Source organism: Crocuta crocuta, unplaced genomic scaffold (assembly GCF_008692635.1).
Source record: "Crocuta crocuta isolate KB4526 unplaced genomic scaffold, BGI_CrCroc_1.0 scaffold271, whole genome shotgun sequence".
Classification (NCBI taxonomy): domain Eukaryota; kingdom Metazoa; phylum Chordata; class Mammalia; order Carnivora; family Hyaenidae; genus Crocuta; species Crocuta crocuta.
The window spans coordinates 334,466-347,324 of record NW_027527824.1 but is presented as its reverse complement, the minus strand read 5'-3'; the positions used below and the strand labels follow the sequence as shown (position 1 = coordinate 347,324).

General features: G+C 38.9%; 1 protein-coding gene across 8 annotated transcripts in view; it reads left to right on the top strand.

The window, feature by feature from the left end:
- EMSY (EMSY transcriptional repressor, BRCA2 interacting) overlaps positions 1-7,369 on the top strand; it is an 80,363-nt gene extending 72,994 nt beyond the window's left edge. For 7 of the 8 annotated variants that reach the window (XM_077776220.1, XM_077776255.1, XM_077776237.1 and 4 more), the window contains 2 exons: positions 892-1,392; positions 5,341-7,369. In XM_077776220.1, coding sequence (XP_077632346.1) covers positions 892-1,392; positions 5,341-5,535 — 696 coding nt within the window. In that variant the 3' untranslated portion in view covers positions 5,536-7,369. The remainder of the gene's footprint in view (positions 1-891; positions 1,393-5,340) is intronic. The other variant, XM_077776269.1, reaches the window with a different exon arrangement.
- The last annotated feature ends 5,490 nt before the right edge of the window (positions 7,370-12,859 follow it).

The following is a 12,859-nucleotide window of genomic DNA, read 5'->3' as shown; positions in this document are numbered from 1 at the left end:
ATGAGAACATCACGACAGTATCGTGATTAGCAGTGCTTTCTCCTGGCAAGAGGAAACTCAAAAGCCTCATTTATGCTGGTATTACTTTACTCCATCAGAAAGTTGACATATTAGGGAAGAAATGCACGCATTAACATAGGAAAGGAAAAAAAAAGCATAGCGCTCAGAACTTCATTTGAAATCACTTCAGCATTGATCAGCAGTGCATTGAAGCGAGATCCCTAAATTATTTGTATTTTTTTAGGTACAAATTTTTTTTCCCATGCATGTAACTATTTTATCTGTGGCAGTAATGCTAAGTAAACTACATAGTCTTTTAAGGAGCTACATTGAACATCTTCCTTTGTAGTTTACATCATCACTATCTAATTAATAAATTTATCTTCTAGATTGCAGAGGAATTATCTGGATATTCAAAAGAAAAATTAGGGAAAACTAGTGGCTTTGGAGTAATGTATATATGTGTGTGTATATTATAAATACATATATAGAGAATATATTTGTATAGATGTATTTTGAAGCAAAAAATTGAAAAGCCTGTTTTTTATTTTTAAAAGCTGAAGATGATATAAATGATTTGAGAACGGGTTGAAGGTATACTGTACAGGGATATGAATCCCAAAGGAAAACAAGGCTGCTGTGACTACTTTTTCCTTTATGATATGTACCTTGGCTGGCTAGACAGAGGTTCTTTCAACCCCTTCTCCTTCCCTAGGTTTCTTAGAAATAACCAGATACTTTCCCATCCAGCCCTTGTATTAAAACACCATGCTTCAAAATGTCCCCCTAGTATACCACACGAATGTTTCTTTTGCCATATTATCTGGGGTGTTTGATAGGTTTTCTCAAAGAGATGTAGCTGTAACACACACAACCCCAATTTGTTTTCAGGTGGAGCAGCCAATTATAACCCAAGGATCCTCTGTTACAAAGATAACTTTTGAGGGGCGCCAGCCTCCCACAGTTACAAAGATAACTGGTGGCAGTTCTGTGCCTAAGTTGACATCACCAGTTACAAGCATATCTCCCATTCAGGCCTCTGAGAAGACAGCTGTGTCAGACATTTTGAAAATGTCTTTGATGGAAGCTCAGATTGATACAAATGTAGAGCATATGGTAGTGGATCCCCCAAAGAAGGCTCTTGCCACTAGTATGCTCACTGGTGAAGCAGGATCATTACCCTCCACCCACGTGGTGGTGGCAGGGATGGCGAATTCCACTCCCCAGCAACAGAAATGTAGAGAGTCCTGTTCAAGTCCATCTGCTGTTGGCCCTCCCTTAACGACAAGGAAAATCGATGCACCAGGAGTGCCTCCAACAGGCCAGTTCATGCGTATTCAGAATGTAGGCCAAAAGAAAGCTGAAGAGAGCCCAGCAGAAATTATCATCCAGGTAAGAATGGAAGGAACATGAGAAATATTGGGCGTCTTGGGGGCTGTGGGTTTGGCATGCTTGGGAATGCTTGGGAAGAGTCAAGCCAAGATGGCGAAAGACAAAGCGATTAATTTTGAGATGGCATATGACAAATTTGGTTTAATACCTATTACAAATATACAAATGTATATTTTCTGGAAGAGAATCCTAGGAAATTGGTGGATGTTATCACGGCACACCTTAGAGGCACTCAAGAGCCCTAAGCCCATATGTCAGCTTGGTTTATAGGTTCTAGACATACTTGCCAGTGTTAACTCAGTAAGTAAACCCAGAAAATCAGCAACTTGATGGGGTCACACTTTGGGCTCCCTAGTCTTTCCTCAAAACCTCTTGGGATATAACTGGATTGTGTGTTATTTCGAGTTAATTTCAGGGACCCTCTTCTTTGAAGAACAATTCTTTATCTTGATTCAAATTTAGGGTTTCCAAGACAATCAGACTTTAATTAACTGCAGTGTCTGGAGAAACATGTTGTAAGAAAATGTCTCTGTATGCTTTAATTTTATATTTAAGTTGGGATTGACCATAAAGCTTTGCTTTTTATTTCAATCATTGTTATTGAAAAATCTTGTTATGGTTACTGTCCTGCCTTGGTAAGTATAGGCTAGTGAATGTAATGAATTATTCATGGACAGTAGATCTCCCTATGCCTCACATTCACTTCATTCTAAAACCCATCTGTCATTATGCATAATAGATCAAGACTAAAGAATTATTGAGTCCAGACCAGCCCTTCAAGTTGTGTTTTACTTCCTTTTCTCTTTGTTAGGTTATCAGGCTGTTTTCTTGACGTTTGCCATTTTGGGGCCTAAGCTGACAGATGTCTTAGAAGGTATCAGAACAGCACATTTTAGTTAATGGAGAATTTGGATTTATGGAAATGGAGATAATCTAGGATTTACTATAAATTCACGGTTGCGTGACTTGGAAGTTTCTGTGGCAAACTTTCTCTTTTCCATGATGCCAGGCTATGAGAGAATGCAGATTGACCAATATTCATCCAAATATGATATAAATGTATGGGGGAAATGCTTCAAGGCAGATGGAACTGGCCGTTGAATTATTAAATGATTTGTGCCTCCCTGTAAAAATAGTTGTTCATGAATTAAGTAATTGGTTTTTTTAAGTTTATTTATTTATTTTGAGGGGCTCTGCTGTCAGCATAGAGCCTGATTGGGGCTGCGTCTTAGGAACCATGAGATCATGACCTGGGCTGAAATCAAGAGTCGGACACTTCACCAGCTGAGCCACCCAGGCATGACTTAAGGAATTCTTGATAAAGGATTTGCTGGGATTTTTCCCCTGAAGAGGTTAGAGTATGGTGGAAAAGGAGTGAGTTCCTAACTTTGCCCCTCACTGTGTGACTTTGGGCAGGGCTGCTTACCCTCGCTGTGCCTTAGTTTCCTCATCAGTGAAACGGGAATAAGGAATGCCTGTTTTACATGACTGATGGAAGGAGTACACAAAAGTGAGCTGAAGCGCCTAGCACAGTACCTGGCTCTCAGTGATTGCCCAGTACATGGTAGCTATTACTATTTCTACTAAAATTTACTGTGGCTGCTGAGAGTTTAAATTGGAATACTCACTAAATTGGAAATTCTTTGGGATAGCTTATTTGGAAATGATTTTCTGCACTTTATGAACAGGGCTGATAATATACTTTGCTTCACGTATCAAGGATGATACCTAATGAGTAGGCTGTCTACAGAATACGCCAGCTAACTTTTAGCATATACATGTGCTAGGTAGCTATGTCAGAGAGAAGGACAGTAGTATAGTGGTTAACAACCAAGCTTTTTGAGTCAAAAATACCTGGATTTGAATCTCACCTATACTCCCCCTTACCAGCATTGTGGTTTGGAGTTAACCTCTGTATCTCAATTTCATTACCTATGAAAACAACAGGGTTGTTTTGAGGATCAAGTGGGAAAATGTATTTAATGCAGCTAGTTAAGTGTCTGATATACTCAATAAAGAGAGCTCCTGTTACTATAATCGTCATTAATATATTGTTAGAATATTTTCATATCTTACTAATTATACTTAGCTTTGATCTAAAGTATTGATTTTACTGATTCGGTAAAATAGTACAGGGATGAATGAAAGAAGTCTGCAAAAGTGCTTTGATTCCTTGAAAAATGTTTTATAAAAATTCAACATGTTTAATAATAAGTGCTTTGAATGAAAAGCATTGTTCTTTGTAGACATATAATCTATATCTCATTCATTTGTTCATTCATTCATTCATACCACATGTATTATTTAATCTCTGTGTTCTAGGCACTGTGCTAGGTGCAGAGACCAGAGGAGTAGATAAGATGAATGTATCTTCTACTCTGAAGGAGTCTGAATATGGGGAATTAAAATTTTAGGACCTTGAGGATCTTTAGACGGTATCTTCTCTATTTTACACGAGGTTAAACTAAAACTCAGTGAGGTGAAGTGACTTTTTCAGAGGTCCACAGCAAGTCTGAACCAAAGCTAAACTAAAATTCAGGTTTCCCTCCTTGGGACTTGTACACAAGGATCAGCTATATGGGACAGAGTGAGGGAAAACAAATAACAAAAAACCTCCACTATCCTAGATTCAGTGCCTTGGCATCTTGCAATATTTTCTTGGTAATGTTAAAATTAAATTTTCATCTCCCTGCAAAAGAAGATTGTTTTAGTCAAGTATATTTTTAAAGTAATGATATTCAATTTTGCTCTGGGACTTTTAATGTTAAAGATAGGTTTATTCATTTGGCAATGTTTATTGAGCATCTAATGCATGATAAGCCCTGTTCAGAGCTCTGGGCATCTAGCAGTGTGAAAAGATAGTCAAGATATCTGCCCTGATACATATTCTCATGGAGCTTACATTCTAAGAGCGAGAAGGAAAATGAACAGATATGGTAAATGCAGTGAAGAAAAAGTAATAGAATGTGATAGAGGTAGGGTGGGGCTTACCCACTGATCCGGTTGCACGGTCATAGAAGGAGGGCTTCTCAAAGCCTTTTAGTCTAAGCATTTGAGTTAAGATGCAGCTGACAAGGTGGAGCCAGCCATGGAGAGATTTGGAAGAGAAGTATTCCAGAAAGAGGGGAAGAACTAGTGGGAAGGCCCACGGTGCAAGTGAGTTTGGCGTAAGCCTGGAGCCATGATAAGAAGTTTGATATATTATATAGCAAGTATGACAGGAAACAATTGTAGAACTTTAAGCAGGAGTATGATGTGAATGGATAGACCTTTTAAAAAGGTGATAAAATTGAGAAAGAAGAACCTAATAAAGCAATAATGGCCATAATATGTGTTTGTCTACTGGTATTTTTATTGTTTAAAAGACAGTATTGTCCTCTCTCATTTTCAAGAAAGTGTTACTATGTGACCCAGATAAATAACTTCCCTTTTGAACTACCAGAGGGTTACCGAAGGGTTTAAAATATTTTGTGGTGTCAGCAAATTAATTATTCATCTTGCAGATAATAATGAGTGAAATCTGACTACACTTACATTTAAAATTTGCTTAATGGTCGAGTGAAAATGTCCTTTAAAGTCTGTCTCTTGAATCAGGCACAGACTTCAGCCTCTTTTACTAGAAGTAGCACCATCAAGAAATGGAAAGATCACTTTAAATTGTACAAAACTTGGATTTGAATCCTGGCAGTTTAACTTTGACCAACTGTGTGACCTCAGTTAAGTTACTTACCCTCTTGGTTTCCTCATTTGTAAAATGGGAACACTATTTTCCTTATAGTGTTCTTGTAGGGAGTTAGTAGAATATTATATGTGAAAGCACCCAGCACAGTGCCTGACAGGTAGTAGTTGTCCAGTAAATGTCAGTTTCCTTTTTTTCCTTCCTGTGTTGTGGGGGACATCCTTCTGGTTCTTTTTCTTACCATCTCTCTCCTGTGTCTTCTTTTCCAGGCCATTCCCCAGTATGCCATTCCTTGTCACTCTAGTTCCAACGTGGTCGTAGAGCCCAGCGGGCTTCTTGAGCTCAACAACTTCACTAGCCAGCAGTTGGATGACGATGAGACGGCAATGGAGCAAGACATAGACAGTAGCACAGAAGATGGAACCGAGCCCAGCCCCTCTCAGAGTTCTGCTGAACGATCCTAAGTGTTTTGGACACAGGAGTGCACTTTAAAACCGACTTGGTTACCAAGTGTCCAGGGAAGCCCTTGATTTTTGATGTCCGAAGAGAGCACTTTGCCCATGCTGAGGCTATGGACCCCAAAATAGCAGTGTTTCAACAAGAACTGCTGCAGGAGCAGCGTTTTAACACAACATAAAACTCACAGGGAAATGTACTTTTAAAAAGAAGAGAAAAGAAAGGAAAAAAATGGAAAGATGCACATCTACAGTGACGTAGGACGGTATTTCTCTGTTGGACCACATTTGATGGAAAAGTTTGTTGTGCGGTGGAAAGAGACTTTTCCTGTGAATGTTCCTCAGCTGGTTTCTACTGAGCAAGACACCATCGGAAAAGGAATGTGAATAGTTTGTATTTTGAAACGGTGTGTCAGGAACAGGTTTTTTTTAAAATATTGTATGTTTTTGCAAATCCCTGGAAGTGCTGAATTGATTAATATTTTACATTCGCTCAGTTTATAGTTTATAAAATAACTAGAAAAATACTGGCATTAAAGAATCCTTGTTTAGAGGGTGGAAATCAGATCCCTAACCAGTGGGAAAGTGCTTTTTGGGTGGCTTGTACATTCTCACCAGTTGTATGCTAATTTATTGTGTTGTTGTTCCTTTGTGCTCTAGGCAGCACACTTGCCTTCTATTTATTTAAATGTAAACATTTCAAAGCAGGCCATATTCTTTGTGACAAATTTCCTGTAAACCAGGATTGCCTGCCCTTTCCACCTCCCACCCCTCCCACGCACCTTTAAGAAAACTTAGGAGAAAATGTTTCATTGTGAAGGAGAGGAAAAGAAACATTTTCTGGCCCAGAGGAAACTTTCCTTCAGTTATGTTCAGGAGAAACTATTCATATGATGCTATCTTAACATTGAAATTGCACATTCATGTTGGACTGAGACTTTGAAAATAACTTTTACATAGTTTTGTTTAACCCCCTTTGAAATGTATAAAAATTCATTTACAGTTCTAAATGTAATGTTTTTAAGCATTTTGCCTTTTTAGGACACAGTTTGTTTAAGCAATATGTTTGGGTCTTGTGATCACTGTCTGTCACAAGTAGAGCGAGGGGTAAGAGGGTGGGGAGGGTAACAGTTTTGACAAGTTGTGGCAAAGGAAGCGATTCTTTTTGTTTTTAAAAAAATGTAAATAGAGAAGTTTTTAACGGTTTTATATAGATTTCACTATAAATAAGCATTTTAAGACTGACAAATGTTGAACTGTACATACATATATCAGCATAACTGCCCAATTTTTTGGTGCTGAAGTACTGTAAGTAGAATTCATCAACAGTCTCCTAATTTTTGCATCTATATCTAGGAAAAAAAAACTGTGATACTGTAGTAAATAAATTCCCACTAGAGTGACACTGAAGATTTAAACACAAGCATTCATACGATGCACTGATCTCTGATAGTTGTCATTTCTCCTAAGCGATAATGACTTACCCATAGATGGAGCTGTTGGATTTTATTTTATTGTACAAATTTATGTTTAAAAGACGTTGTGATTGTTTCTAGTTAAGTAATTTTTTAACCTCTCCAGTCATAGGCTTCTTTGAAAATCTGGTTACACTATGAACTTTCACCAAAAAGATACACATGCCAATATATGTTAGATTTTGCATACAGTTTTAGGGGTTCGTGGGCCCCTAAGCCTATCCATGTACTCAAGATTATAAGCCCTCTGTTATGGTCAGTCCATTGCTTACAGATGTAAGTTTTTATAAAATAAAATATCTTTTAAATATTCATGGATCAGGTAACAGGAGCAAACTTGAATAAAGTTATTACGTTCTACTTCTCCATATTCTGGCAGCGTAGACTACCTGTGTCCCTTTGAGAATTTAGCCTTAATAGGTTTCGGCAACTGGAATGGCAGATGAAACGTCCACAATCTATAGTTTAAAAAAAATTATCAAGTGAGTGATTTAACATTTTTTTCTTTAAAGGGGATTAGTTTAAAGGAGAGCATGAGTTCTTCTGTTTATTCAGCAAATATTAATTAAGCATCTTCCATGTGTCAGGCACTGTTCTAAGCACCAGGGATCTAATGGTAAATAAGCAGAAAATCCTACCCTTACAGAGTTTGCAAACAGCTTCCTGCCAATGGAATGGATGCGAGGGTCAAAGGCAGGAGGAAGCATGAGCGACTCAGGTTTCGTGATTAAGTGGATGGGTGGTGATGCCATATATGGATCTCCAGGTATCCTTTTACTGAAAGTCTTAGCATTCAACCTATTAGTATTACCTATGTTTAAGTCCACAAACTAAATGTGATTTTAAGTCGATCCTTGTGAAAGATATTCAGAGATTATCCTGCAAATGCTACAGAATTATTTGGATCATAACATTTATTGCAGGTGGTGATAAGAAAAATCCACTTGGTTTAAAGCAAAATTGGCTAAATGCTTTATATTGCGCATGCGGTTTATGGTGAACTTAAAAACCCGCTTTATTGGAATTCACACACCATACAATTCACCCATTTAAAGTGTACAGTTGAGTGGTTTTCACTGCAGTTACAGTTGGGCAGCCATCACTACAGCCAATTTTAGAACATTTGCATAACCCTAAAAACCCTGCACCCTTAGCTGTTACCCCTGAAACCCACCCTGCCACCCTAGCCCTTGGCAACCACTGAATTACTTTCTGTCTTTATGGATTCACCTATTCTGGACATCTCATATAAATAGAATCCTATAATATGAGGTCTTCTGTTACATGGCTTCTCTCATGTAGCATAGTATTTTCAAGGTTGTAGCATGTTTCAGTCCCTCATTCCTTTTTATGGCTCCGTAGTATTTCATTGCACAGATAGGCTACATTTTATTTATCCATTCATTAGTTGGTGGACGTTTGGGTTGTTTCTGCTTTTTGGCTATTACAAATAATACCACTGTGAACATTTGTGTACGGTTTTTACATCTGTTTTCAGTTCTCTTTGTTAGGTATCTAGGAGTCTAATTGCTGGGGCATACAGTAACTATGTTTAATGATCTGAGAAACTACTAAACTATTTTCTACAGTGATTGCCATTTTACAGCAGTATAGGAGAGTCCTAGTTTCTCTATGTCCTCACCAGCGCTTGCTCTTATTTGTCTTTTGTTTTGTTTAATTATAGACTACCTAGTGGTACCTCCTTGTGGTTCTGATTTACACTTCCCTGTTGGCTAATGATAATCTTCTCATGTCTTTATTGGCCATTCACAGATCTTTGGAGAGCTGTCTTTCGCTCATTTTTAAATGGAATTATTTTCTATTTTATTATTTAAATTGAGAACTTTTCAAGTACAGGAAATAATGCCACTCCTGAGAGAAAAGTAACCTGTTCTCTGGTAATCAATTCATCACCTTTAAAATCTTAGTCAGGTTTTACTTCTTCCTCTCTAATGCAACAGAGTGCTTAACTCTTAAAACTGCATAGACCTTTATAACTGAAAACACTTTTAAATACATTGCTAGGATAGGAGATGTAGTACACAGGAAGTAGTGGCCAGGTGGTCTGGGTTTGAGACCCAGGCTTCTCTGTTGATGAATCATATGAACTTTAGCATTCCCCATGATACCAGTCCCCATGATACAAAGGGAGCGTTTCTGACCCCCATGGGATCATTGTGAAGACTGAATGCAGTAGTGCATGTAAAAATGCCAGGAACGGACTTAGGGGCTCTGTTTTTTAAGTCTAGTATTTATTACCATTCCCTGTATATGCATGGACAACTGAGGGCTCAGAGACAAATGAAGTATCCACACTCACAGATTAAATGCTAGTAGACATCATGCTGATCCTCCAGTTGCTACTTTCTATAAAGGAGTATGTTTTTGCCACCAAACACAGGATTGGCCTTTGGAAAGGCGGGAGCTTAGCGTGGCCTATAACATGATCTCTTTGCCAGTCTTAGGTGTCTTCACACAGGTGCTCACACACACAGGTTTGTTTTTTGAATTTAATTACGTGTCACAAATCCCAGATAAGAGGAAGTAGAGTGACAAAGCACCATATAAGCAAGGCCTTTCCAGGAAAAGAGTGAGAAAACAGTCTGCTGACTCTGCTTACAGGTTTATAAGTCTTCAAGTGATGCTTGACGACCTACCTATATATTGAAAAAAGGATTGAAATACCATAGGATCAGATTTGTACTTCTGTGAAGTCTTGTTCTGCTTTCTTCCCTCTTCCTTGCTCACATGTACACATTGTAACAAGACATGGTGCTTACTTTAAAAAAAAAAAAAAAAAAAGCCTAGGTTTGAATCCTGACAAGCCATGTGAATTGGGCAAGCTCTAAGAGGCTTTAGGATAGTACAAGACAGATGATTTATAATGAATGCTATGTCATCTAATTCCCATTTAAAAAAAAATTTTTTTTTTAAGTTTATTTTGAGAGAGAATGAGGGTGAGCAGGTGAGGGGCAGAGAGAGAATCCCAGGCAGGCTCCATGTTGTCAGCACAGAGCCCAGTGTGGGGCTTGAACTCACGAACCGTGAGATCGTGTCCTGAGTTGAAACCAAGAGTCCAGTGCTTAACCAACTGAACCATCCAGGTGCCCTTATCTAATTCCCACTTTAGGAAAGACTAATAGATAAGTAAACTCCCCTCCTCTCCCACTACCTTGGGTTTGTTTTGTTTTGTTTTTCTTCCAACAAATAGTTACGGAGTACTTTACAAGTGCAAACACTTGAGATATAACTGTCGGCCAGGGAAAATAGCCTCTATACTCATGGAGCTTCAGCCTAGTAAGAGAGATTCGTTAATCAAAGATTACAACTAAGTATATTCATTGCTACGTGCTGTGATGGAGAAATAAGTAGTGCCTTGATAGTAGACACAGGGAGGCTGGGGAGTTGTGCTCAGAGAGGAATTCTTAAAGTGATCTGAAGGAAGAGTATGTAACTAGGCAAAAAGGAAGGGGGACAGCTGCCCAGGCAGAAGGACAGCAGGTATGAAAGCCCTGTGGTAGGGAAGTGCTTGGTAAGAGGAACTTTGAGTAGGCCAGTGTGGCAGCAACACAGCCAGAGAAGGCAGCAAGCATGGTGGGAGCAGAAAGGAGAGACCAAACTATATGTGGATCTTCCACGCTGTGATCAATGTTGAGGTTTGATTCTTAAATACATTTTTTTCGAACATTTTAATTTATTTTTGAGAGACAGAGCACGAGCAGGGGAGGGGCAGAGAGAGAGGGAGACACAGAATCTGAAGCAGGCTCCAGGCTCTGAGCTAGCTGTCAGCACAGAGCCCGACGCGGGGCTCAAAGCCAGGAACTGTGAGATCATGACCTGAGCCGAAGTCAGATGCTCAACCGACTGACCCACCCAGGTACCCCTAAGGTTTTATTCTTAGAACAATGAGAAGTCATTGAAAAGTTTTAAGCCATTGGATCTGAATGTACATGAATTAATACATTTCCAAAATATTGGAGGTATGTTGGTCCATTAGAACAGAAAAATGTATTTAACATTTTTTTTTGTTGCCAGTCTCCTCTCCTTATGTCCTTTTCTCAAACATCTTCACTGGTTTCCTAATACTGTAGTATGAATCGCATTCGAGGGTCTCAGCCAAAGCTTCAACCTTCATTTCTAGATTTATAACCCATTTCACTGCCCTGAACTACTGCCTGTCTCCCCCACCTGCATTTAAGAGGCTCACTCATTCCTCAAAGCCCAGTTTGAAAACCACCTCCTTCCTCAGGACTGCCCAGATCTGTTCAAGAGAAACTCGTCCCACCTCACTGCTGCATTCCTCTATCTAACATTTGGGGAGAAACACATGTTTACTTAGCATTAGTTATCTACTGTGAATGATTTGCAGTTTCTTACAATGTGCCTCTCAAGAGAGTCCTTGAAATGCAGTATTCTAAGGAGTCCTTCTAAATTCTTTCAACCTAAAGTAAGAGGCGCTGAGCTCTGTTTTTTCTCTTATGCCCTTGAACATCAAGGCTTAGTATTCAAATTTGCTAGAATTTAGTCAGATCGTTGATAATCTTGATAAGATTTACTCTCATACTCAAGTCAGTAGCATCCTACTCGGTTCTCCACAGAATCAACTCCTATTTCCTTGTATGGTAGAGTTCACCAGAGTCTATAATTTATGCTGTTGCTTTGACCTCCACTATATACGGATTAATTAATTAAATCATTGACTAAATATTAAGGAGCTGTTATGACCCAGGCACTGTTCTAGCTACAAGGGATATAGCAGTGAACAAAATAGTGGAAAAATAAAACAGCCTGTGCTATGAAGCTTACATTGCAAATGGGCAGTAAATACAGATTAAAAATAAACGGCATCTTAGTGATAATTAAGATTTAAAAAACTGGGGAAGGAGAATATGAAATCTACTTCTCACCGAGAAAGTGAATTGGGGGAAAAAACTGCAGGAAGTGAGGAGGTCGGCCAGGCTGATGTCTACAGAAAGAGTGCTCGAAGTAGAAGGGATGACAAGTAAAAGGCCCTGAGATCTGTGCCTGCCATATTCAAAGAACAGTACGGAGAATAGTTAGATGGGGTCACACTGAAGGGGAGGAGGGTGCGGTGTAGTAGGATATAAGGTCAGATAGAGAACTGGAAGCTATTCCTACTTTTCTGAGTGCTTTTATTATGAAAGAGTGTTGGATTTTGTGAAATGCTTTTTATACACCAACTGAGATGATTGTGTAGGTTTTCCCTCTTTGTCCTATAAATGTGTAAACTGTTTGACTTTCTTATGTTGGACCACTCTTAATTTCCTGTTATAAGTCCCACTTGGTTATGGTATATAATCCTTTTAATGTGCAATTGGATTCAATTCGCTAGTATTTTGTTAAGGATTCTTCTACCTATATATTCATGAAGGATACTGGTCTGTAATTTTCTTATGATGTCTTTAGCTGGCTTTGGCATTAGGGTAATGCCTTGCAAAATGAGTTAAAAAGTGTTCCCTCTTATTTTTTGGAAGAGTTTGAGAAGGATTGATGTCAATTCTTTTTTTTTTTAATTTAATTTTATTTATTTCTAGGAGAGAGAGAGAGAGAGAGAGACAGCGTGAGCAGGGGAGGGTCAGAGAGAGAGGGAGACACAGACTCCGAAATAGGCTCCAGGCTCTGAGCTGGCAGTCAGCACAGAGCCCGACGTGGGGCTCGAACCCACGAACCGCGAGATCATGACTTAAGCGAAAGTCGGACGCTCAACCGACTAAGCCATCCGGGCGCCCCGATGTCAATTCTTTAAATGTTGTAGGATTCGCCAGTGAAGCTGTTTAGTCCTTGATCCTTTTTGTTGACAAGTTTTTGATTATTGATTCAGTCTCTTTTCTTGTTAT